This window comes from Phycodurus eques, chromosome 1 (assembly GCF_024500275.1).
Source record: "Phycodurus eques isolate BA_2022a chromosome 1, UOR_Pequ_1.1, whole genome shotgun sequence".
Lineage (NCBI taxonomy): Eukaryota > Metazoa > Chordata > Actinopteri > Syngnathiformes > Syngnathidae > Phycodurus > Phycodurus eques.
Window position 1 is genome coordinate 49,625,726 of NC_084525.1, and position 25,907 is coordinate 49,651,632.

The following is a 25,907-nucleotide window of genomic DNA, read 5'->3' on the forward strand; positions in this document are numbered from 1 at the left end:
GTTTTCGGCCTTGCCGCTTACATGCAGTGATTTCTCCAGATTCTCTGAACCTTTTGATGATGATATGGACCGTAGATGATGAAATCCCTTGCAATTGTACGTTGTGGAACATTGTCCTTAAACTGTTCAACTATTTTCTCATGCACTTGTCCCATCTTTGCTTGTGAATGACCGAGCAATTCAGGGACGCTCCTTTTCTACCCAATCATGGCACCCACCTGTTCGCAATTAGCCTGTTCACCTGTGGGATGTTCCAAACAGGTGTTTGATGAGGATTTCTCAACTTTATCAGTGTTTTTTTTCACCTGTCCCAGCTTTTTTTAAACGTGTTGGAGCCATAAAATTTTAAGTTAATGATCATTTGCTCAAAACAATCAAGTTTATCAGTTTGAACATTAAATATCTTGTCTTTGTCGTGTATTGAATTAAATATAGGTTGAACATGATTTGCAAATCATTATATTCTGTTTTTATTTCTTTAGCACAATGTCCCAACTTCATTGGAATTGGATAAGTAGTTTAAAAAAAAAATGAGGAAAGTAGTTTGTTCAACTGTTTGGGTTTGGTAACAAAAAATGCTTCCAGTATCTCAACATTTAAAGTGAAGACAATTTGCAATTAACGTTCCCATTTTAGCAAGAAACCCACGAAGCAGACGCACGATTTGCTTTAAAGCGGGCCCCATAAAATGATGCAGCGAGCCGTATCTGGCCCCCGGGTCTTGATTTTGACACCCATGTCCTTAAAGCACCTCTTCCCTCAGAATGAAAATGGCGAAATCGTGCTCCCGTTTTCCGTGGGCTCGTCGAGCTCCGCGGCGGCCCAAGCCGCACGGGAACGATTCGGGGACCGCAGCTCGGTGTCGTCCACGTCCTCCAACGTCTCCCCCGTGCCGCAGTCGCCAGGCCAGGCTGTGGCGGCGGCGTACAGGGGCAGGGACGCCTCCTTCGACTCCCGCTACCAGTCGGCCCTGGACGACTTCAGGGTGTCCCAGGAGCCGCTGCTGGACCACATGGACCCGCAGAACAGAAGGTACGTGCTGGAGCGGAGGAGGTTTAGAAAGTTCCAGAGGTGACTCTTGTCTTCGTCTCTTCCTCAGGATACTGCGGCGGACCCGAGTGGGTGGAGAGAACCGCGTCTAAGTCCAAAAAGCCAGCCCAACCCCGCCCTGAGCTGTCCCCTTCCCTCATCCGCATGCCTCTGCCCGTACTGATGATGTCACTGACTGCTGTGAACACTGTTTCCATGGAAACGCCCGCCACCGCTTTGGCCTACATTTCAGGCAGCACGCACGGAGCCCCAACCCCCCAACCGTGACACCAGAGCGGATACTGGCTGCTGCTCACAGGAAGAAGAAGAAAGACGTTCCAGCTGCTCTCGCTCGTGTTTCCTGAGAGCGAAAGTTTGAAACTGCTTTCTGTTCCAGGTTGTTTACTCATCTCCGTATGTAAACAACAACAATATGAACTCAATGTATTTATTCCTGCTGCGCTATCGACTAGAGGACAGCGGCACTCCTCCTGCTCTCAAAGAGCTCCCGTCTCCCTTGTTTTTAATTATTCCAATTATTTAAGCATTCATAATGTGACCTTTCCGTTTCCTTTTTATGTATATGTATAAAACACGAGGGCTCTGCGACTGTTTTTAACATCTCTGCGCTTCGGAGGACATTATGCACCTCCCTCTTACATATTTGACTTTTCATTTTGGGGGAAAGGAATCAGGATGAAGTCATAGCTGGTGAGACAGCAGACATAGCCATTTTCTTTTCTTTTTCATTTTGTTACATTCCAAACAAAAATTGCACATGATTTCATTTTCACATGTTACAAGGCAATCTGGCACATTCAGAGATCGGCCTCGGGGCTCGATCGGGTGAGCTTTCGTTTGCCCAAATTATCCGGCCGGTCGCGCATTAGAGCAATGGAGATGCCGGTATTAGATTCATGTCAGCAAAACGTATTTTTATCATCACGTCTTCACGGCCAAACAGTGAAAATGTGGTGATCAGAAAACCCTCCACTATTGTGAACGTGTTGCCGAAGTTAGTTAATTTTTATTTTTTTTTGGTTTACCACCTGGAAGTGGGGAAAAATATGCCGTGTTTAATATGTTTCACCACTGCCATCACGCGTTTTAGAGATTCCAAGTTGCACTGCCGCTGTGCTTTCATTTAAATGTAAACAAGCGTCTTCATTCACGCCTTCTGCATGTTTGTACACTCAAAGGATGTCAAGGTGCCTTCAGTGGGTCCACTCGGAGCTTGTATACGACGTTCCCCGTTTTGTTTTCTCTCTGTTGTGACGTAAACTCAGTATTGTCGCTCGGTGTCTGACCACGGAGACGCACCCAAGCCATAAGGTATAATGAGGCGAGAGCAGGGATGCTCGGGAACACTTGTTGTCCCACCGAAAGTTTTCAGCATCATGCGTGTGTGTGACTGCGTACCCCGTGCGGCCTCTCCCAACCAGCCGTCTGCTGCATTACTGCAAATGTCTGCCTACAGTCCCCAACATTCACCTGCAGCGACATGGTAAACACCTGTTTTGACTGACCGGGTCTCAGCAATGCGCAATGTCGACAAAACGTTGCCTTGCGCCCTCCAATAATTGTTTTGTTTGTCTTGCCTTTTTTATTTTTATTTAAAAAAGGTTCATACAGTTTAGGGTTGAAAGAGGTCAAACTGATGAGAGTCCCACAACACCTGCGATGGATGTGTGTGTGTGTGTGCAGGGCCCTTAAGTGTCTTTTTTTGTTTCCTCACTTGACAGTCTCGCCTTTCTGTTATGTGCCTAAACTATGGAGAGGAAAAGTATTCATTTTAATTTTGCCTTTCATAAACATATTCAAGCCTGAGAAGTAAATAAAATACTTTATACAACGCTGTTCTATTTTCTCTGCTTGAAAATGCTATTTAGTCAAGACTTGAGTTGTGATTTGGTAATCTTGTTTATCGGCTTCAATTTTGAGTAAAGAGACATGGAGTAAACCTTTCATGACATTCATTTATTCTGCAAATACCACCTGTAAAAATGATACATTAAACCTAAGTAGGGAACTCTGGAAAAGTTCTGTTCTTTTGCAGTCAAATGTACGTAATGTAAAAACCCTCCATAAAAATAAACGTTCAAACACGTCAAGGATGTAAAGGAGCACTTGTGCCATACAAACGCTCCCCCACTTGTCAGTTTGTGTTCTTGCCTGCTTAAGATGCATGCATCTCATCCTTTTATATATATTTTTTTACAGTATGTACAAATGAATGGACAATGTCAGAAAACCCCCCAGTGCTTATTTTGTCGTTCGATGCAACGATGAGCCCCACTTACACGTTTCGCGAGTCCAGAGTGTGTGCAAGACGGCGATGTTTTTACTTTAAAGGCTTCAGGAAACGCATCCAGCAGCAAACTACAGTGAATGACACACGCGGCTAAACCTCACAAATTGTGGGTCCCCACCACACTAGTTATTGTACCGTCACTTTTTCTTCCACTACTACTCAAACTGCCATTAAGGAACATGGTGGACAGCAGGATCTTGGAAGGGGCATGAAGAAAACAAAAGGGTGGGCCGGAGTTTTTTGTGTCCCATCTCACGAAACGGCTGAGGTCACATCTGCCCATTGAGGTGGGGGACGAAAGGTTTGAAGGCCCATTCCCATCCGGCGATCCTGTCATGTTTTTAAATCCACCACCTCAATCTGCTCCTGTAGTCGTTCAGACAGTAAAAAAAAAAATATAATACCATTAAGAGTGGAACTACATCTTAAATTAGATTTGAAGACGCAGAAACTACCTTCAGTACAAGCAACAGTCTTGGGAGTATCGCCCTCCCCGGCTTGTCCGCACAGTGACTGCTCTATTTTCTCGTCACGCCCTGCTTTCGGGTGCGGCTCCAGAGGGGAGGAGACTGCCGACGGCGGCTCGGCTGTGACGCCCGGCGCCGGTTTCGGCCCAGACGCTTGCTCCGGTCGAGCCGCAGATGCCCTGGTGACGAGCCAATGCCTCACCAGATCTGTTGTCAAACCGGTCGCCTTTGACAGTTCCTGTAACTGCAGCCAGAAAGATGCGTTCAGTGCCACTCATCCCAACCAAGATTTGCACAAAAATGAATCATTTCAATGTTATTATTATTATTTTTTTTTAATAACACGAGGAAGAAATTCCACACAGAAACCCTCTGAAGTTCCTTTCAATCTTCATTTTAGTGAAATGAAGTTGACACACAAGCTTGTTAACAACCCTGAAATTTTTATATTTTTTAATTTGGGGGAAAAAAAATAAAAACATGAATGCTAAGTACGCAGCCCCTGTCCACATGCTGGCTTTCATATGTGAGCCCCTCCCCCCCACTTGCTCTTTCGCCTTCTCGCCGCGACGTGGGCGCACTCACGGCCGACAATGAGGCCCTCTAAAGCGGCCACGCAAGCAGACATTTTTGGGTTGTAGGGTAACAAGTTGAAACTGTGGCGAATAACAGCTGATGTGAACGAAGGCGCCCAAGTTCTTCTATAGTGGGCGAGCGGCAACTCCTACCGGACGCCCGAGTCCGTCACCGGGCGCCGTTTTAGACGCGCACCCCCAAAAATCCAGGAAACCGAGATGAAAACAGTGTGAGTGGAAAAACAGTTCAATAGCCACAGTTGAGTAGCACATATCTTTGCACGTTTTCAGCAATTATCTTCAAACATGTATAACTATTGTAATTTATAACTTAACTAATTCCTGCCACTGTGAATGACCTTTGACCCATTGTGCAAATTCTCTACTCGTTCGTCGTCAGTACCTGCGACTCTTCCTGACTGCCGTGGCCGTCGAGGTGGGCCTGGAGGAGGTGCCCCTTGTCCTGGTTTAGATCTTCCTCCAGGGCCATGTTCTGGTAAGCCTCCAACCACTTCAGCTGGCTGCTCTTCTGCATGTAGCGACAGTCCCCGAACCAGCGCACCACGTCGGGCCGGGGCAGCCCCGTGCCCGAGAGGAGCTCGTCGTACTGAGCGGCGCTGGGCCACTGCGTTCGCGCGTAGACTTGCTTGAGCAGGTGCAGCTGCTCTGCCGTTTTCTTACCTCGCAACGCGACGGGTTTCGGGTTGGCAGGAGCGCTGGACTGAGCGCTTCCGCTGGGGCCGTCCGGCACCTCATCCTCCGGTTTGCCGTTGGCCTCGGTCACCTTCAGCATCTTCAAATTGATCTTAATGGGGTTGACTTTGAGTTCTCCAGAAGCGTCGTCATTTAGTCCTTCCTCTCCATAAGCTTCCGTCCCGCAGCCCAACGCCCGCGCCGCCTCCTCTTTCCTTTTTTCGGCCGCTGCTGCTTTCTTCCTCCTCTCGGTGAACCAGTTATGGATCTCCCTCCGGGTCATCTTGGTCTCACGTCGCAGTCTGTCCACTTCTTCTCCTGACGGCTCGGTGTCCTGAGCGAAGCTGGCCTCTAGCGCTTTGATCTAGACCAAACAATCGGGCAAGAATAGTCACTTTCTAACCAAGTTGAGCAGACAAAGCATCGGCGGTCGCGAGCAGCAGCTGTGATTCCGTGACAAACAACCATCGTGTATTCTCATGGTTAAGATTTGTGTAGCAATTCCTTAAACGGTTATCTGCCTGACCTGCTGCTCCTGCGAGCATGAGGCATTTGGCTAACAAATGAACATGAGCTACAAATTATACTCCGCAACAAGAGCGCATGCAGAAACACAAAGTACAGCTTTTCCATTGAAATTCATATTCATTCTCTGAAGTACTGTAGATGCTATGCTGTTAGAATGGCCACAGTTTGGGCCTCCATCGAAGAAAAAGAAATGTTGGCCGTAATGTCACTGAAAACGTTAGAGGGTTTCAGTTACCCCATAACGACAGGGCGGGCAGCAATTTGAGGGACACATGCAAAATGTCAAATATGATCATGAAAATAGAATAGACGTGATCAAAATGACTCGTTTGACTTGTTTTTGACTTTTCATGAGAATAAAAGACAGACCTGTTTGTCTCGTGTGCGGCGCCAACGTGGCTGTAATGAAAGCTAAAACACCAGTGGCTTCTTAACACGCTTTCTCCTCCAAGCCGGGGGGACCGTGAATAGTTTGAAGGTTGGATTTTCATTGAAAGGCACTCTTATTTTACGTTGTTGGCCTTTGAAAAAAAAGATTTGCATGAAAAAGGAACTCAGCTAGAGAGACATCTTTCATTTCAAATGGGATTTTCCTCCGTGCGGTATTTTTACACGAGTGGCAATTACTCAGTTTTTCGCCATGTGCTGTAGTTTTCCTGGGATGCAAGTTGCCCAAGTGGCTCGCATCGTCTTTTTGTGGCCATGCTCACCTGGTGAGGTTCTCTCTCCTTGTAGCGGACGACGGTGAAATCGGGAGAAGGTGATCTGGGCAGTCTGCGCGACGGCGTGACGGGAGACGTGGGAGTGTGCGTTGACGTCGGGCTCAGAGGAGCGGAACTGTGCTCCGCCGTTTTTGCGCCAGAGTAGGTGCCGCTGCCGTTTTCCGACAGGTCGACGGGTCCGGGGCTGCCCGCGTCGCCGCCCGCCGCGCCGCTCCCTGCCGACGACTTGTTCGGCGCGCCCGTGCTGGAGCGCGGGCCCTTGAGGTTGCGAAGGTGGTAGCGTCGATCACTAAACCACTTGCGGACTTCCCGCACCGTGAGCCCCGTCAGAGAGATGAGGCGGTCCACCTCCTCCTGGTCGGGGTACGGGTTGCTCAGAAAACTGTCCTTGAGAGTGCCCAGCTGCTCCTGGGACTTCTTGCCCTTGCAAAAGCTCGGGTCCAGGAACGCGTTGATGCTGCGGGAGCTCAGGGAGCTGCCAGAGGCGCCCGCCGCAGGAGACGGCGACGAGGATTTGGAGGAAGGGGACGAAGCCTCGTCCATTTTGAAGGAGTTGCTTGCGCTGAGGTCCGCGTCATCTGCACCGGCGCAAGAGGCGTCGTTTTTGTTCCGACTGCCGCTCGGGTCTTTGCTCTTTTGCCCATTGTAGTCTGTTGCGCTGCTGCCATTTGAAGGCTTGCCGTCTACATTGACTTTGGGGGGGTTTGCACTTTTGCCGACATGGGTTTTGTTCTTGCCGTTGGCACCGCTGTGGCATTTCACAGTGGCGCTACTCACCTTTGCATTGCCGTGGTTATTGTTCCCCAGAGTGAGATTGATGACGCTAGCTTGGCTGCTGCTGCTAATGACGTTGCTCGCGGCCCCTCCTCCACTCCTGCTGCTCTTACTGCTGCCGATGATGTTGCTTCCCGTACCGCCGCTGGCCACCGCCCCCACCATCATGCCGGCGCCCTTGTCGGCCACTAGCGCCGCGGCGGGTCGGGCCTGCATCATAGGTCGGGCCGCCGCCTGGGGCTTGGGTGTGACGGCCAGCGCCACAGGGGTGCCGTTGACCTGAAGACCGTTGGCCATCACGGGCTGCGTGACGAGGACACCCCCTTGGCTGACGAGAGAGCCCTGCAGGATTTGAGGGATCCCCGTGGCCCCCAGGACTGTGATTGTTTGCTGAGCGGGACTGTGCGACTGATTGTGCGCGCTGCTTTGGATGATAGTGTTGAACATTTTCCTCCTGGCTTCCTCGATCTCCTCGGGAGACCAGCTGATGCCTTGTTTGAGTCTCTGCGCTGTGAACCAGATCTTGATCTGCTCTTCGGGGAACTTTGTGACCACAGTCAGGTAGCAGAGCTCCGCCTTCGTGGGATACGGGAATTTGCTGAAGGAGGTCTTCAAAAAGGAGGAGGAGTCCATGGAGGCATTGTAGGTGGGGATGCTGCTCAAAGGAATCATCACCTGGATGCGAACAGTTGGAAAGTGAAGAGGTTTACATGCTGACAATCATCCATATTTAATAAGATCTACATCCAGAAATGCCTTGAGATACAAGTGACCTGACTTTTGCATTTTTTTATTTTATTTTATTTTTTTTTTTAGATAAGAGCCGCCGATCGATCGGACGTTTCGGCGGGTAGTTCATGTTTTATATTGCCGAGGCCAAAAATACAAATTGAAAAAAGCTGAAATGAAAATATGCTTATTTAATAAAAGGAGCACAACCGTGCGCACAATTTTTTATTCGAGCTGAACACTCGCTAATAACAAACATTTCTGTAGTCTTGATTTAAGTGTGTTGTGTAGGGATAATTGACATCTTAAATCATTGTAAATCGAGTTCAAGTAAACTTAAGCATGCCATAGTCATCTTTAATAACACAACCCGTTTTATGTAGAATTTCACCCGACCAAACCCGGAATACAGGTTAGCGGACGCCCTTGTGTATGCTGCGATAAACTTAGCAACTAGGAACTGCTGTGATGGTTTGAACTTAAACTTGGTCAAATTTTGTTTCGTGATGTCTTTGGACAAAAGTGAAATACATGTGCATCATGTATTTCTACAAATATATGTTAACACGAAGCCTAAACATGGGATATGGTCATCTTTAGCAGCTCCTGAAGACATTTTGTGTAAAACACAAATGTCCATGTCTCCTGCCATATAGGGCACTGCCAGTCATCTGAATCGGAAGGAAGTGCTTGATCGTGTTGTGCCGAATGCGCATAACCTCCATTATCCAATAACAAAATTGCAGCTAGTGAAAATGCTGAGTGGCTAGCAACTCTGGGAAGCCACTAGCCACAGTGGCTGGCGAGCAAAACGTGAACGTCAAGCGCTGCGCGCGCACACCAGATTGAGCGGCACAACGTGCATTGCAGGAGAACGAGCTGACTGAATCATTTTCAAATTGTATTCAATCATGTCAAAGTTTTTATAAAGTATAATATTAGAGCGCTACAAGGAACGAATGAATCTCTCATCTCGAGGCACCACTGTAATCAAAGCGAGAATTACCTTTGGGAGATTCTTGGAAGTTGAGGCATCTGAGGAAACTGTGGTCGCAGAGGACTGATGCAGGCTTTTGTTCTGAACAGAGACCGCCTATATTATAAATGCACTGACTTTTGCAAACCAATCGATCAAACAGGAGAAGAGTAAAACTAAGGATGGAGTGAACCTACCTGGGCGATGGGGCTCTTGAGCACCGGCAAAGCTCCAGACCCATTGACGATCTGAATCGCTGAGGGTAGTGTGACCTTGTTTGTTCCATTGTGGACAATTGTGGGCACATGGGCCATTGCAACAGTCTCCTTGGAGCCATAAATGGAGAGCGCATCTGACGAAGGCTGGGACACTACAATTCGTTTAGGCTCCGATTTGCCCTTCAGCATCCTCATGATTGGTGTTTTGGTGATGGAAATCTCATTATCTTTGCCCTCATCTGTCCCAGGTACTATAGTCTGCTCCACCACCGCCCTCCTGTCCCTCCTTCTCAGCTGCAGAGGGCAATTAAACATGCTGGGGTGAATCCTGGCATTGTGCAGGGCCAAGCCCTCAAACTTAAGTGCCGAAAAGCCACAGTTCAGACAGACGAAGCTCGGGTCCGAACGAAATTCCGGGTGCCCGGCGTACACGTGGTCTAAGAACAAGTTAAGGTCGTAGGTTTCGAAGTTGCAAGGCTTGCAGATATAGGTACCTGCGTCGTCGACGGGAGGGTCTGCTGCCTCCAGTAAGGGAGAGTCTGCGAGGTTCGGCGGGCTGTGCGCGCCCCCTCCGGAAGTTATAGTTTGCCGCTGAAGGACCGGCATGTCCATGTCCTCAAAGTGGTGTCTGATTTTGCTGGGGATCATACAAGGTATCGTAGACTTCCTCTTGCTGGCCATGGTGTGGCCACACGGTGGGGAGCGTCGCTGGAATAACTGCGAGTAGGGTGCGATTGGGAGGATGGCTCGTTGCTGGCAGCCTAGAGGCCAGGCGCCGAGGGCGGGAGTGCGCACGGCATGCTCATAGGTCCGCTTGGAGCTCTCATGGGCGGCCTGGAGGAGAAATGCGGAGACAACAAAACATAAAAAATAAAAAGAAAATAAAAAATACAGTAGCCTCATAAATAGATGCGCTTGATTCTAAAAGCAAGGATATTAGCAATTAAGATGTGGTGACTTTCTCCACGTTGAAACGAATCAAACCCCAAAACATGATTGAAAGGCATCCTTACGCCATGAGGCTCATGAATGAGAGTTTTTCAAGCCCACTCTGCTTCTTCACTGAAGACTTTTTGAGAGTGCTCCTGCCTGACTCCCTCTTTTCCCCTCCCCCGTGCTGCTATGTCTCACTGCCCCTCAATCATGACCCCCCCCCCCCCCCCCCCCCCAAACACACAGTGAGAGAGCATTTGAGAAAAAAAAATAAAAATGAGCCTCTGTCCCTTGCACACCTTGACAATTATTGTGACAAACACAAGTCGAGTTGTCAACTGTAGCTCGGAATATTCTTCAGCTTTGGGGTGGGTTTGATGATACAAATCAGGGAATAGTTCCCTCCATATCCTGCGCATCCATACAAAATGGCGAGGCTTCCTGGGGAGGAGTTTCACCATCCCTCCTTCTTTCGCTCTCCCTCCCTCAGGCGGAGAGCGGAGGAGGTGGGTAGAGTAGCCAACAAAACCACTCAAGTACGAATAAGGTTACTTTTGAATAATGGGACTCCAGTCAAATTAAACGTAGTCCTCAAAATAATTGACTTTGGGTAGCTATTGAGTGCAAAGACGACAAGTACTGAGTAAATAGTAAGTAACCACAGACTTATTTTTGAAAGAGCATGAATGTCAAAATAATAGGATTATGCAAATTCAAATATTTCCCAACAACATGACTTTATGACAATCCTTAAATACAACCCCAATTCCAATGAAGTTGGGACGTTGTCTTAAACATAAATAAAAACGGAATACAATGACTTGCCAATCACGTTCAACCTATATTTAATTGAATACACTACAAAGACAAGATATTTCATGTTCAAACTGATCAACTTTATTGTTTTTAGCAAATAATCATTAACTTAGAATTTTATGGCTGCAACACATTCCAAAAAAGCTGGGACAGGGTCATGTTTACCACTGTGTTACATCACCTTCTCTTTTAACAACATTCAATAATTGTTGAAGCTTTGTAGGTGGAATTCTTTCCCATTCTTGCTCGATGTACAGCTTCAGCTGTTCAACAGTCTGGGGTTTCTGTTGTCATATTTTACGCTTCATAATGCGCCACACATTTTCAATGGGACACAGGTCTGGACTGCAGGCAGGCCAGTCTAGTACTCTACTAGGCCAGTCTCTTTTACTACGAAGCCACGCTGTTGTAACACATGCAGAATGTGGTTTGGCATTGTCTTGCCGAAATAAGCAGGGGCGTCCATGAAAAAGATGTTGCTTGGATGGCAGCATATGTTTCTCCAAAACCTATATGTACTTTTCAGCATTAAAAGGTGCCTTTACAGATGTGTAAGATACCCATGCCATTAGCACCAACACAGCCCTATACAATCAAAGATGCTGGCTTTTGAACTTTGCGTCCATAACAGTCTGGATGGTTCTTTTCCTCTTTGGCCCAGAGGACACGACGTCCACAATTTCCAAAAACAATTTGAAATGTGGACTCGTCGGACCACAGAACATTTTTCCAATTAGCATCAGTCCATCTTAGATGAGCTCGGGCCCAGAGAAGCCGGCGGCGTTTCTGGTTGTTTGGCTTTTGCTTTGCATAGTAGAGTTTCAACTTGCACTTACGGATGTGGCGCCGAACTGTATTTACTGACATTGGTTTTCTGAAGTGTTCCTGAGCCCATGTGGTGATATCCTTTACACATTGATGTCGGTTTTTGATGCAGTGCCGCCTGAGGGATCGAAGGTCACGGGCCATCAATGTTGGTTTTCGGCCTTGTCGCTTACATGCAGCGATTTCTCCAGATTCTCTGAACCTTTTGATGATATTATGGACCGTAGATGATGAAATCCCTAAATTCCTTGCAATTGTACGCTGAGGAACATTGTCCTGAAACTGTTTGACCATTTTGTCACGTACTTGTTCACAAAGAGGTGAACCTCGCCCCATCTTTGCTCGTGAATGACTGAGCCATTCAGGGAAGCTCTTTTTCTACCCAATCATGGCGCCCACCTGTTCGCAATTAGCCTGTTCACCTGTGGGATGTTCCAAACAGGTGTTTGATGAGCATTCCTCAACTTTCTTAGTCTTTTTGCCATGATCATTAGCTAAAAACAATAAAGTTTATCAGTTTGAACATTAAATATATTGTCTTTGTTGTGTATTCAATTGTTGTTTGTTGTGTATTCAATTAAATATAGGTTGTAAAATCTATAATTATATATAATTTGATTATATAAAACTGATTTACTCTCATATCAGCAACACCGACATCCGTTTCATTACTCAAAAACAACGCAAGTCCTGCTGCTACTATTTTTATATACATCGAGTGCTTTGCTGTGCATACATCGCTGACCATTTTTTCCCCCCTCTCTGCTCCTTTATGATGCGCCCAACGCTTTCGACAGCGAAGACCAGAACACTCCAACTGGTCTGAGTGGGTCGAACCAACTGGAGTTTTCATTCACGTGCTGTGGTTGACCCGCTGGTTTGTTTCACTGTTGCAAACACAGATCGAGAAAGTCTGTTGCAAGTTCCTAGTGGAGTTATTGTAGGCTGAAATATTGAAATTTTTAGGCAGACACAGAAGATGGGTGTTCTCTTTCTATTCTGTATCGCTCATTCTCACTTGGGTCGCGGGTGAGCAGGAGCTGAGATTTCTGCCATGTTCCATGTAAATAGTCACTTGAGGAACTTTGCTTCCGTATGCAGTCATGAGACAACCTGGCTTTATTTGATTGGTCAGCAGGAGTCAGATGTCACGAAGTTATGTTGGCTTCGCAAAGCAATAATACCTGTAGATAAAAATACAAGTAGCAAGCGGAATGTAGCTCAGTGTAATGGAGTAAAAGCACCGTTTCTTCTTGACCAAAATACTGAAGTAAAAAGCGTGTTGCATTCAAGACGTTGACAAGCACAATACCTGCTAAAGGTTGCTCGTGTAAATGTAACAGAGTATAAATGTAACTCATTACTACCCACCTCTGGTGATGAAGTACTGGAAGATGGTTCCTTCTGTGGCCTGGACGTGATACCTCACGCACAAAGTGGCCACACCTACCAAACGCTCACTAGCTCACCAGTTTAAATGGTAAATTCAAGAGCCTCTTAAAGTCCTGCCCCTTATGACTCCAGGCACAATTGCTGGTAGATATGCCAAATCAAAATGTTGACTAAGTGAGAAACCTGCCTTTCTCCAAACACCAACAAGGCCTTCATTCTCTCTCTCTCTCTCTCTCTCTCTCTCGTGCCCACACAGTAAACACACAAAAAGTTTGTACAAACAACAGAAAGGTCACGGTAAGTTAGTTTCAGACAAGTTAACGCTCACTCCACGGGGACGCTACACTTTCACACACCAAATACGCCAACATCAATTCTTTTCATTGAAATGCTAGAACTTTGGTTCACAGCACGTGAGGTGAGTGAGGAACTGAACTGTCTGCCACTTACGAAGAACCTGATGATATTTTCTTCACCCGTGGCTTTAGGCATTAGCTGCGGCACCGCGTGGAACGTGAGGGGTTAACTGGCAACTGAGATTTGTTACTGTCGAAGGAACGCGATGCCCCTTGTTCCTTCGAGCACCCCCAGGGAGAGTTACGACCCTCGATTTGGGCTGTCGTGCACCCCTCCTACTCCTCTGCCATTCAATTCTGCAACAGGGGGCATCGAGCTGCCAAGGCGGACCGGTCACATGACCGACACAAAGGCTCATGGGTGAACAGTCTCAGTCATCCATTACGTGGCTGCGTCGGGTGACACGAACGTGAGCGAACGGGACGTGGGGGATGGGGAGTCACTTCGGGGTGTTAACAGTCGTGGAGGAAGTGCAGAGGTGTTTCAGAGAGGAATTTTCCCTACCAGATACCCCCCTCCAAGCGCCGTACCCTGCCAACCCCCGCTCTTCGACGCGCCCTTCTTGCTCCAAACTACAATCCCGCAGTGCTCCACCCCACTTCGCCACCTCACCTCACCCCCCCACCTCCACCCCTTCCCTCCTCACTGTGCTTGCTCAGACTGGAATGTTCCAAACCATGAAGCTCCTCAGTCAGTGGACGGAAGCTAAATTTAGGCTTTTCACATTGTCATGCAAATATGTTTGGGATAAAAAAAAATAATAATAAAAAAATAAATGTAATGAAGATTTAATTGTGTAAAATTCAGCGCAATGAACGGCGCTACAAAGTTGTCCCACAAAGTTTTGCCTAATCAAGCCCAGTGCTCTAGGCCTGATTCAGGTGAGGATGCAAACAAAGGATGCCGGCTGCGCTATGAACAAAACACTCAGGCGGCTTGTTGACTCACGGCGTACGAACACAACGGTGTCAAACTGGATGTCACATGTTGTGGCGGATGGCGAGTCTGCGTCTGAGTGTCAGCATTTGCATGTGTGGGTTTCCTGTGAGATTTCGAGTGAAGCAATGGAGGTGCGGCTGGCTGAGCAAGGGCGCATATGTGCTTGCGTTCGTATGCATGTGGGGTGCGGGGGTGGGTGGGTGGCCGGCTGCCCGCCTGCCTGCCTGCCTGCCTGCGAAGCTTGTTTACGGCGGTGCCGAGGCAGCTCGTTTTCCTGCGTGCGAGAGTCACAGATCTCCCGGTGACACAAACGAAAACGTTTTTGCCCTCCTGGTTCATAACCTCCTGTTCGGCGGTTCTGCACAACGTGACCTCCTTTCATCCCTTGGCCTGACTTTTGTGTAGGCCTGTGCTGAATCCACAGAGTATTATAAGCCAATAATAGCACACGCACAGGGTACCATGGAAAGTAGGCTGCATAACATGGCCGCAAAAATACCAGTCACTAAGCAGCGGATACACTAGTGCTGATGACAATGCTCTCCTTAAGAGATGTATGCACACCGTTTGCTTGTTTACTCGGTTTCAAGCTTCCTCGCTTGTCTTTTTACGTCACAAACACCCCCCGTGCCGCCATACTTCCCCCTCTGGCCCGCCTTCTTTCCCCACTGCTCCTCCTCCTTCTCGTAGCACGTTTGGCCGAGGGAGACAGGTCGGCAGTGCCACTGGTGTGTTACTGTCCCCATGGCAACCACCTCCTACCCAGAGGTGGGTAGATTAGCCAAATATTATACTCAAGAGTACTGTTACTTGAAAGTAATATGAAAGTAAAAAGCAGTCCTCCCAAAAACTAAGAGTAACAAAGTACTCAGAGGAAAAACTACAAGTACTGAGTAAATGGTGAGTAACTTCTGATTTGTCAGAGCATGAACGTCACATAAAATACAACTAAAACTATAACTAAATCAAATGTGAATGCGCAGTGTGTGGTGCACCCGCTCTCGTGAGCAATATTAGCACGAACTCCAAAAGATGCATGTTTTACAGTTATGACCATAAAATAGGGCTAATGTGGGTTAATATGCACGGCCGAAACAACAACAAAAAACATCGGAAACTTACCGCAAGCGGTTTTCCCAACTTAGAACGGGGCTGGGATATCCACGTTTGGGCAGACAGTGCCAGGCAAATAATACATGCATGACAGCTGTTGTTTTTGTCGACGGAAATGTAAAGACAGTCGCGCACCATTAGCTTCTATGAGAACGACGACCTTCCCAAAATGGCCACCACGCAAGCACGTCGATTAGCCGGGCTGGCGTATCTACCGTTTATACCCATGCCCGCGAAGCCCAATGGAAGATGTTGTGTGAGGTCACGTGACTCTCGTGTCGTTTGATTGGTGAACTAGAGTTAAACATCACTAGCGGTTGCGTTCTATTGGCGCAAACAGCGCCCAAAGCGGAAGTCGTAGTCAAAACAGAACGCACACGAAGAAAATGATAAGAAACGATTGATGAAAAGGTAGCGAGCGGCATGAAGATCATTGTAATGGAGTAAAAGTACCGTTTCTTCTTAACATAAACACTTGCGTAAAAGGAAACATTATACTGCATTAAAAGTACTCTGACTAGTACAATTTATCCAAAATGCTACTTGAGTACATGTAGCATGTTCCTACCCACCTCTGCTCCTACCCCTACACCTCAACCAGTTCAGGAACACAAAATGTGTGTACCGTTCTCTCTCTCACACGCACACACACACCATTCAAGTTTGTTTGCTTCTAGGGGCATTCGGAGCATCCCTGGACTGCTTCTACAACACCAATTCCAATGAAGTTGGGACGTTGTGTTAAACATAAATAAAAACAGAATACAACGATTTGCAAATCATGTTCGACCTGTATTTAATTTAATCCACAACAAAGACAAGATATTTAAATGGTCAAACTGATCAACTTTAGTGTTTTTAGCTAATAATCATTAACTTCAAATTTTATGGCTGCAACACGTTCCAAAAAAGCTGGGACAGGGTCATGTTTACCACTGTGTTACATCACCTTCTCTTTTAACAACATTCAATAATTGTTGAAGCTTTGTTTTTTAATTTTTTTTTCAAACTGATAAACTTTATGGTTTTTAGCAAATGATCATGGCAAAAAGACTGAGAAAGTTGAGGAATGCTCATCAAACACCTGTTTGGAACATCCCACAGGTGAACAGGCTAATTGGGAACAGGTGGGTGCCATGATTGGGTATAAAAGGAGCTTCCCTGAGTTGCTCAGTCATTCACAAGCAAAGATGGGGCGAGGTTCACCTATTTGTGAACAAGTGCGTGAGAAAATAGTCGAACAGTTTAAAGACACTGTTCCTCAATGTACAATTGCAACGAACGGCGCTACATCCGTAAGTGCAACTTGAAACTCTACTATGCAAAGCAAAAGCCATTTATCAACAACAGTCATAAACGCCACCGGCTTCTCTGGCCCCGAGCTCATCTAAGATGGACTGATGCAAAGTGGAAAAGTGTTCTGTGGTCCGACGAGTCCACATTTCAAATTGTTTTTGGAAATTGTGGAGGTCGTGTCCTCCGGGCCAAAGAGGAAAAGAACCATCCGGACCATTATGGACGAAGGTACAAAAGCCAGCATCTGTGATGGTATGGGGCTGTGTTAGTGCCAATGGCATGGGTAATTTACACATCTGTGAAGGCACCATTGATGCTGAAAGGTACATACAGATTTTGGAGAATGATATGCTGCCATCCAAGCAACGTCGTTTTCATAGACGCCCCTGCTTATTTCAGCAAGATGATCCCAAATCACATTCTGCATGTGTTACAACCTGTCTCCCATTGAAAATGTGTGGCGCATTATGAATTTAAAATACGACAACAGAGACCCCGGCCTGTTGAACAGCTGAAGCTGTAAATCAAGCAAGAATGGGAAAGAATTCCACCTACAAAGCTTCAACAATTGGTGTCCTCAGTTCCCAAACGTTTATTGAATGTTGTTAAAAGAAAAGGTGATGTAACAGTGGTAAACATGACCCTGTCCCATCTTTTTTGGAACATGTTGCAGCCATAAAATTGTAAGTTAATGATTATTTGCTAACAACAATCAAGTTTATCAGTTTGAACATTAAATATGTCTTTGTAGTGTATTCCATTAAATATAGGTTGAACATGATTTGCAAAGCATTGTATTCTGTTTTTATTTATGTTTAACACAACGTCCCAACTTCATTTGAATTGGGGTTGTATTTTAGACAATATTGGTGCTTCCCAGCTGGGTGTGGTCATCAAGGAAAAGTTATTGGTCAGGGGTGACTCTTGCTGTTGAGCGCACGTCTGACTGCCATTCCAGACATCTGCCTTGATTACTTCTCGTTCGCCTCACGGTATGACTGAAATATCGATCTACCTAGCGATCTACCTTTGGGCTTGGCCCGAAGTGACCGAGGTACTGCCGAATCCCAGTCATAAAAAATAAAATGGGGGGGGGGGGAAAAAAAAAAAAAAAAAAAGTTGAAGCACAAGTCTATCTAACCTCCCTTTGTCCACCAACTTAAGGGTTCATTTGCTCCGGTGCGGACAATCACAACTCTCTGAGAGATCCGCCCATGACTGGCTCGACACTGGCAACAGTGGGAATACTTCATGGCAGTTTCCTACTGGGTCAGCCCATCCTCTCAGGTCACAGAGCAGATGGCTGTGTGGCTCGCAAAGGGCTGCATTGCTGTGGCCTCTCTGAACCGAGCTGCTGAATAGAGAGCGTGAGGGAGAGACAGAGAGAGAGCGAGAGGAAAAAATGGCGTCGCATCGTGCTCTCTGCTGTCCGACCTAAAATGGCTGACACCACAAGCTGCAGGCCAGTCGAGCAGAACGCAGGCTGCCCCTGCCGCCTCCGCTGCTGACCCAAACCTGCTTGCGCCGGATGTGGGACTGAATCAGTGCGCTCTCGCAAAAACTGTGAAAAGGCTCCCGGCTCGCATTTCCTACCGAGCCGCTTGTCAACTCGGTAGAGATATGCGAATAGATTGTCGTCATGACACAGTGGGAGGGAGGGTGACGTCACCGAACGGATGGCGCTCGGAGGAGCAGTGAGTGAAGACCGAGCGTATCAAATGAACCAATGTAACAATTCAAAAGATTACAGAAATAGCTCTCATTCGCTCATCCCCTGCCAGGTGAAAACCTGACCCAAGGACGCAAGTGCAGAGAGAGTCAAGCAGTCGGTATTCTATTGAATTCCAGCAACACAAAACGCTGCTAGCTTGAGGTGCGTCCGTGTCGTTTAAATTTGCTTGTTTTGGCCTTCGCAGCGGCAGAGCCAGACTTCGACGTCGAGTCGCAGGCCGTAATGCCGTCGTGGCGAACTCTTAAATCCCCCAGAGTTACACACTCATGACATCGCGACATGACTCACCAGCGGGCCGACATGCCAACTTGTTGACTGTTGGGCATCACAATCAAGCTGCTGTGAAAATATTTCACCAAAAGCAAAGGATGACGACAGACAGCGCACAAGGTCAGGAGCCGATTTGCAAAACTTTAAAAAGCTCGTTCTGATTGGAGAACTGGAACAATTTTATTCGTAGCACATCGAAGAATTGTACAGGGCAGTGCGCGGGTTCGCTCTAGCGGTATGTGAAAAATCACTGAATTAAATGGAGTACAAATACATTTTACAAACATAAAATACAATCAAAACATACTAGAATGAAGCCTGTAGCTTTGCGTACAGGCTATTTAAGTTTTTTTTTTTTTTTTAATCCAGTATTTTTTTTTTAAAGCACAATTCACGTTATAAAGTTCAGTTGTATTTAACTTTTTAGCACAGTACAATACATTTGCATTTAATCTTTAAGAACTCTTCGTTTTTAAACATTTAAACAAAATGTTTATTCTACTTCTATGTGCAATACGTTTGAATTGAATCATTATGTTGTTGTTTTTCCTCATCTTCTATAGGTAGCTTTCGATGGCATCAGTATTTGACGGTGAACAAAACCACACGCACGACGTTACGGGAAAATGATAGCGCAGGCGCAGCGCTAACGTTTATACTGCATAATGCCACAGTAGTTTACAATAATAAATATAGGTATATTTTTTTAGGACTTGAACCTCTGTCTCGGTTTTTAATGAACACTTAGGCCTACTATGTTTCTGCATTTTAATGTTAGTTATTATGGGAGCACTTTGAGCTAACTATTTTTTTGTGGTGGTACTCTGGGTAAAAAGTATGAGAGGCACATTTAATATAATGCAAACATATTTTATCAAAAAGCAGTCACGTATTTGCAAAACTTTTAAAAGAACTGATTAGAAAATTGGAACAATTCTTTTGATAGCACACTGAAAAATTGTATCGGCAATTTTTTTTTTTTTTTTTATTGTTCACAAATAGTCAAGTGCAACTAATTAACTGGGTGCGCGAATAATAATAATCATTCTAAATTGAATTGTAAAAAAACAAATGTATAAATCTGTGGAAATAGGAACAGCCAGCTGGGAACGTCATCGCCATCCGACATTTCTCACAACGATGCGTGTTCATCTTCCTTCCGCTCAACTTCGCCAGGCGGAGTGAGTCCCAACTTCATGGGCACGACAATTCCACGCGCTTTCGAACCTCCGTACCGGGGGGAGCGCCGACGAGTCTCCGGCCCGAGAGCAACCCCGAGTCTCCGCCACCTCCGCGACGGCTGTCGCCATTTTAAAGCAGGCGACGTACGGTGCGGCTGGCCGGCGAAGTTGGGCGGAGGGTGAACCGGGCTCTCTACAAATGCACACCAGGAAGCAACACTCACCTCACGTTGTCGGCGCACAAAACAAAACAACAACAACAAAAAAGCAAAAAGATATAAAAAAATAAATAAAAAAAGTTTTCAATGATTGGAGCTCGGCGGAAGGAGAAGCACACTGCCCGGAGGTCTGCGCCTCATTGACGGTAACTTCAAGGTGGAAGCTGCTCGGTCCATCGGCCGGTTGTCTTGACGCCTGGAGCCCGGCGGCTGCTCGCGACCGCGACCGCGACCCCTCTCCGGCTCGGCCTTGCCGATTTGGTGCTGGTTCCAGTGTCGGCGCAGCCAATGGACGCGCGGACGGAAGGAAGGGAAACACGGCGGACGTCGAGAGGGAAGAGGCGAGCACGTGACGCCTACGTCACTGACGGCGGAGTTGGCGTGAAGAGCCCGACAGAGAGAAAGCGACGTGCCGCATGTCAATTTAACCCCGCCGCCGCCCAAAAGGAACATCGGCCGGGCAGCCCTCCGACGGCCCCGGGGCTGTTCAACCGCGTTCAGTGCCACTTAAAGGCCATTTACACACCTGTCTCCTCCAGGTGACCTCTCTTAAAGAGGCAGGCCCGGTTGAATCCGTTTAGCGTTCGTTCTTCCTTTTACAATTGATCATAATCAAACATCGAAAAACAAATAAGTGACTCATGATTGTATTATTATTACTATTATTTTTTTTTTATTTTTTTAATCAAAACAACCCACGTAAGCCGTACACACTCACAAAGGTTCGGCCTTGGTTTCACTGGACTATGACACATTTATTTTCCACATGCGTTTGGGAGATTAGAATGTGTTTAGTGAAATCAAGGTTACACTTGTTGGCCTTTCCTCCAAAAGGAACGTTAGTCATCTTCATAAGAAGTCGAAACTTACACACTGAAGCGTGCTGGTGGCAGCATCCCGCTTCAGGGATGTTTTTCAACTGGAACTGGGGATGAGTTATGAACAGTTTGAAATAGCAGTCAGTCTGAACGCAAAAAAACGGCCAAAAAAGGACATGAAAATGGATGGGAAAGCCTACTAGAACATCTAAAATGTATTTGGGGTTATAAGAGGGACCTAAAATGGCAGGGTGGCAGGGCTGTGTGCTGAGTCCCATTAAATATGACTTTGAATGTGACTGTTGAATTACGTTATGACACAACAGCGGTGTGTACACTTGTGCAACTACATTATTTATTATGTCCCGTCCCAAAAATATACTTTAAAAAAAAATAAAAATTATTACAAAATTAAATTGAGTTGGTATTGAAACAAGGGTGTCTAGACTTTTTACATCCATGCTAAATATGTGGAATAAAAAAGTTACCTTTAAAAAAAATAATAGTCGTAAAGTTACGATGAATTCATATTTTTTGAGTATATATAGTAATGAAAATTAAAAAAACATTTCAAGAAATTTTAGGATTATGATAACAAATATTTTTGAGAAAAAAAAGTTTTAACTTTATGAGGTTAAAGTCATTTTTTAAAGAAAAAATATGTATTTTTTATTCAAGAAATATGTATTTTGTAGGGATAAACAGTTGTGATCTTACAAGAGTTAGGTTGTATTTTTCCAAGATAAACTGGCAATATGATATAGATTAAAGTCAATGTTTAACAATGTAAAAGTCACATTTTAACACATGAATGTCAAAAATACAACTTATTTCTTATAATGTAGGAATATATTCTAAAAAATAATGCACATTTTGTTCTTGGGTGGCTGCAAACAGGGTTTTGTTCCGATAAAAATACAACCGCAATTCCAATGAAGTTGGGACGTTGTGTTAAACATAAATAAAAACAGAATACAATGATTTGCAAATCATGTTCAACCTATATTTAATTGAATACACTACAAAGACAAGATATTTAATGTTCAAACTGATCAACTTTATTTTTTTTTAAGCAAATAATCATTATCTTACAATTTATGACTGCAACACGTTCCACAAAAGCTGGGACAGGTGGCAAAAAAGACTGAGAAAGTTTAGGAACGCTCATCAAACACCTGTTTTGAACATCCCACAGGTGAACAGCCTCATTGGGAACAGGTGGGTGCCATGATTGGGTATAAACGGAGCTTCCCCGAATTGCTGAGTCATTCACAAGCAAAGATGGGGCAAGGTTCACCTCTTTGTGAACAAGTGCGTGACAAAATAGTCGAACAGTTTAAGAACAATGTTCCTCAACGTACAATTGCAAGGAATTTTGGGATTTCATCACCTACGGTCCAAAATATCATCAAAAGGTTCAGAGAATCTGGAGAAATCACTGCATGTAAGCGGCAAGGCCGAAAACCAACATTGAATGCCCGTAACATTCGATCCCTCAGGCGGCACTGCATCAAAAACCGACATCAATGTGTAAAGGATATCACCACATGGGCTCAGGAACACTTCAGAAAACCAATGTCAGTAAATACAGTTCGGCGCTACATCCGTAAGTGCAACTTGAAACTCTACTATGCAAAGCCAAAGCCATTTATCAACAACACCCAGAATCGCCGCCTGTTCTCTGGCCCCGAGCTCATCTAAGATGGACTGATGCAAAGTGGAAAAGTGTTCTGTGGTCCGACGAGTCCACATTTCAAATTGTTTTTGGAAATTGTGGACGTCGTGTCCTACGGGGCAAAGAGGAAAAGAACCATCCGGACTGCCATGGATGCAAAGTTCAAAAGCCAGCATCAGTGATGGTATGGGGCTGTGTTAGTATCAGTGGCATGTGTAACTTACACATCTGTGAAGGCACCATTAATGCTGAACGGTACATACAGGTTTTGGAGAAACATATGCTGCCATCCAAGCAACGTCTTTTTCATGGACACCCCTGCTTATTTCAGCAAGACAATGCCAAACCACGTTCTGCACGTGTTACAACAGCGTGGCTTCGTAGTAAAAGAGTGTGGGTACTAGACTGGCCTGCCTGCAGTCCAGACCTGTCTCCCATTAAAAATGTGTGGTGCATTATGAAGCGTAAAATACACCAACGGAGACTCCGGACTGTTGAACAGCTGAAGCTGTACATCAAGCAAGAATGGGAAAGAATTCCACCTACAAAGCTTCAACAATTAAGTGTCCTCATTTCCCAAACGTTTATTGAATGTTGTTAAAAGAAAAGGTGATGTAACACAGTGGTAAACATGACCCTGTGCCAGCTTTTTTTGAACGTGTTGCAGCCATAAAATTCTAAGTGAATGATTATTTGCTAAAAACAATACAGTTTGTCAGTTTGAACATTAAATATCTTGTCTTTGTAGTGTATTCAATTAAATATAGGTTGAACATGATTTCAGAATCATCTTTATTTGCCAAGTATGTCCATAAACCACACAAGGAATTTGTCTCCGGTAATTGGAGCCGCTCTAGTACGACAACAGACAGTCAAATGACAGAGAGCACTTTTGAGACATAAAGACATTGACAAAAAAAAAAAAAAAAACAGTCACTGAGCAATAAAGGGTTGCTAGTTATCTGGTCATGCCGGTACAATTTAAAAAAAAAAAAAATTTGACAGTTGTGCAAAACGATGCAGAGTCCTCGAGCAATTAGAGCAGTTTAATGACTAATATAGCAATAGTCCGGTGCAAAGACCATTGTGCAAAGGGCGCCGAGGCTTCAAGGGGTGTATGCAGTTTAAAGTGACTAGTAGTATGATAATCTGGGACAATGTTGATTGTGCAAATGTTGCAGATACTCCTCAATCAGTGTGCAAGTGGTGCCGATGCTACTCTGGCATGAGTGCCCAGTATTGGTCAACAACAGATATGCAAATAGTGCAGTGTGGCGAGACTACTACAGTGAGTGCACGAGTAATATATAATTGGCCCAACAGAAATGTGACAACAAATTCAAGACAAAACAATTGGCAGCATGTTGCAATGGAAATATAGGTTAGCTGTTTAAGAAGTTGATTGCAAGAGGGAAGAAGCTGTTGGAATGTCTGCTAGTTCTAGTTTGCATTGATCGGTAGCGCCTCCCTGAGGGAAGGACTGATTCTATGACCGCTGTGTAGAACTGCCTCAGCAGCTCCCGTGGCAGGCCGTGCTTCCTCAGAAGCCGCAGGAAGTACATCCTCTGCTGGGGCTTTTTGAGGACAGCGTTGATGTTCAGGTCCTGAGAGACTTTATTATGTTTGTTTTTTAATTGCCACACGGCTCACTACATGTAGGCCATAGTTTATTGCAAATTATTTTGCGGACCTCCATGCTACGGCGCAGGGACCCCAGTTTGAGAACCACTGGCCTCTGGAAAAAAAATACAATAGGAAAAAAAGAAAGAAAAAAGAATCAATACAATGTATTTTGTCCCAGACATAAGTGTTGATGTGTTAGTAAAGGATGAACAAGCGACGTCTATTTTAAGTTAACTTGTCATGCGCTTTCAATAAATTCTATAAATTAGTAGTGCAAATCTAGAAATAAGTAGTGCAATTGGGATGCATTTTTAAAGATCTATAGAAAAAAAAAAAATACTAAGGCCACCTAAAAAAAAAAAAACTCTTAGACAAGGATGCAAACGGGGAACAGGTTTAGGATGTTTTGTCAGTGGTAAAGTATTCCAACAAGCGAGCAAGCTGGAACAATGCCTGAACACCAAATTAACCAGCCAGTCTGTTTTACGTGGACTCATGTTTCCCTTCTCATTTGCAAGTTAACCATTTTAAATATCCCTGAGGCATTGCATATATTTTTTTTTTTTTCCGGCCTTGCTCTTAATATGGTCTGGCATGTCCCCTTGTATAATATTCACAAATGCTGTGACATATTTCATCGTCACCTGCACTTAATATTTATGTTTAAAACATTTTATAGTTTAATGATCTTGTTTGGTGTAAAGGTACCACGTGCAGTATTCACATCACCACGTATCCAAATAGCCCTTTTGCCAATTTATTAGATAAACACAGTCTAATGAGATTCTAATATTTGCCTCTTTTCTTTTTCCAACTGACGGGATGATACAGTAAGCATTACACGACTACTTAAATCAATAAAAATCAATAATTGTGCGTAATGCAACATTTGAAACATTTAATCACTTGGTATATGTCCTCCACAATACAAGCAATGTCAATCACACATGATTGTAAAACATTCCAATACCGGACAAAATATAAAATAGGTCTGTTGAGATCAAACAAGCATGATTAGCATGAATTTGGAAAACATGAATAAAAATGAGACTCTCTGCTAAACATTAGGAAGTAGGGAAATACATAAATAAATAATATAATATAAAATAGTAAATAAACTCCTCTCTTTGATTCTTCTCTCTGTGTGTTCTAGAAGTAGTAATAATGTTAATCGGCTTCCAGTCTTTTCATTAGCACCCCGGCTTGAATATTATTACTAGTACATGGGACAACTAACTTCTCTTATTCCAGTTCAAGCAGAGGAGAGTGGTACTGGTTTAAGGTGTTTAAATTCTTAAATTATATCAGTGGAAGGCACTTTTGGTCTGTGCAGGTAAAGTTGCGAGAGGATGGGAGGGATTGTGTGGAGCAAACCATTTTTGGAGCAATAGGGGGAGTTAAATTTTTTTTATTGTCCAAATATTACGTTTCAACCATGTAATATATGATTTCACACTTTTCTACGTTGTTCAAAAAGGATATCAACACATTTGAAAAATAGAGTAAATGAATTCATTTATTTAATCGAAAAGATGACGTATCTTATTTGATCGGCAGAGAGCGTTTATGGGGCTGGCCTGAGCTTACATCTGTTAACCACATGGTGTCGCTGTATATATTTTATGGTCCATTGTAGCAACTCAAACGTAGGGACGTCGCACTCTCTGATTGGCTGTTCGTGGCCGGGGTCAAAATAC

General features: G+C 45.0%; 2 protein-coding genes across 4 annotated transcripts in view; one reads left to right on the plus strand and one right to left on the minus strand.

Moving 5' to 3' along the window:
* Positions 1 to 2,886, plus strand: part of plcg1 (phospholipase C, gamma 1) — a 28,567-nt gene extending 25,681 nt beyond the window's left edge. For all 3 annotated transcript variants that reach the window (XM_061697861.1, XM_061697880.1, XM_061697870.1), the window contains exons 32-33: positions 764 to 1,032; positions 1,100 to 2,886. In XM_061697861.1, the coding sequence (XP_061553845.1) occupies positions 764 to 1,032; positions 1,100 to 1,142 (312 nt within the window). In that variant the 3' untranslated portion in view covers positions 1,143 to 2,886. The remainder of the gene's footprint in view (positions 1 to 763; positions 1,033 to 1,099) is intronic.
* A 101-nt stretch (positions 2,887 to 2,987) lies between these two features.
* zhx3b (zinc fingers and homeoboxes 3b) lies at positions 2,988 to 20,624 on the minus strand. Its single transcript, XM_061697894.1, has 7 exons — positions 20,101 to 20,624; positions 9,002 to 9,856; positions 8,835 to 8,906; positions 6,314 to 7,774; positions 4,786 to 5,439; positions 3,796 to 4,051; positions 2,988 to 3,706 (listed from the first exon to the last, which is right to left on the minus strand). The coding sequence occupies exons 2-7, from the start codon at positions 9,701 to 9,703 to the stop codon at positions 3,696 to 3,698; spliced, it is 3,156 nt and encodes a 1,051-aa protein (XP_061553878.1). The 5' UTR covers positions 9,704 to 9,856; positions 20,101 to 20,624; the 3' UTR covers positions 2,988 to 3,695.
* Between the last annotated feature and the right edge of the window lie 5,283 nt (positions 20,625 to 25,907).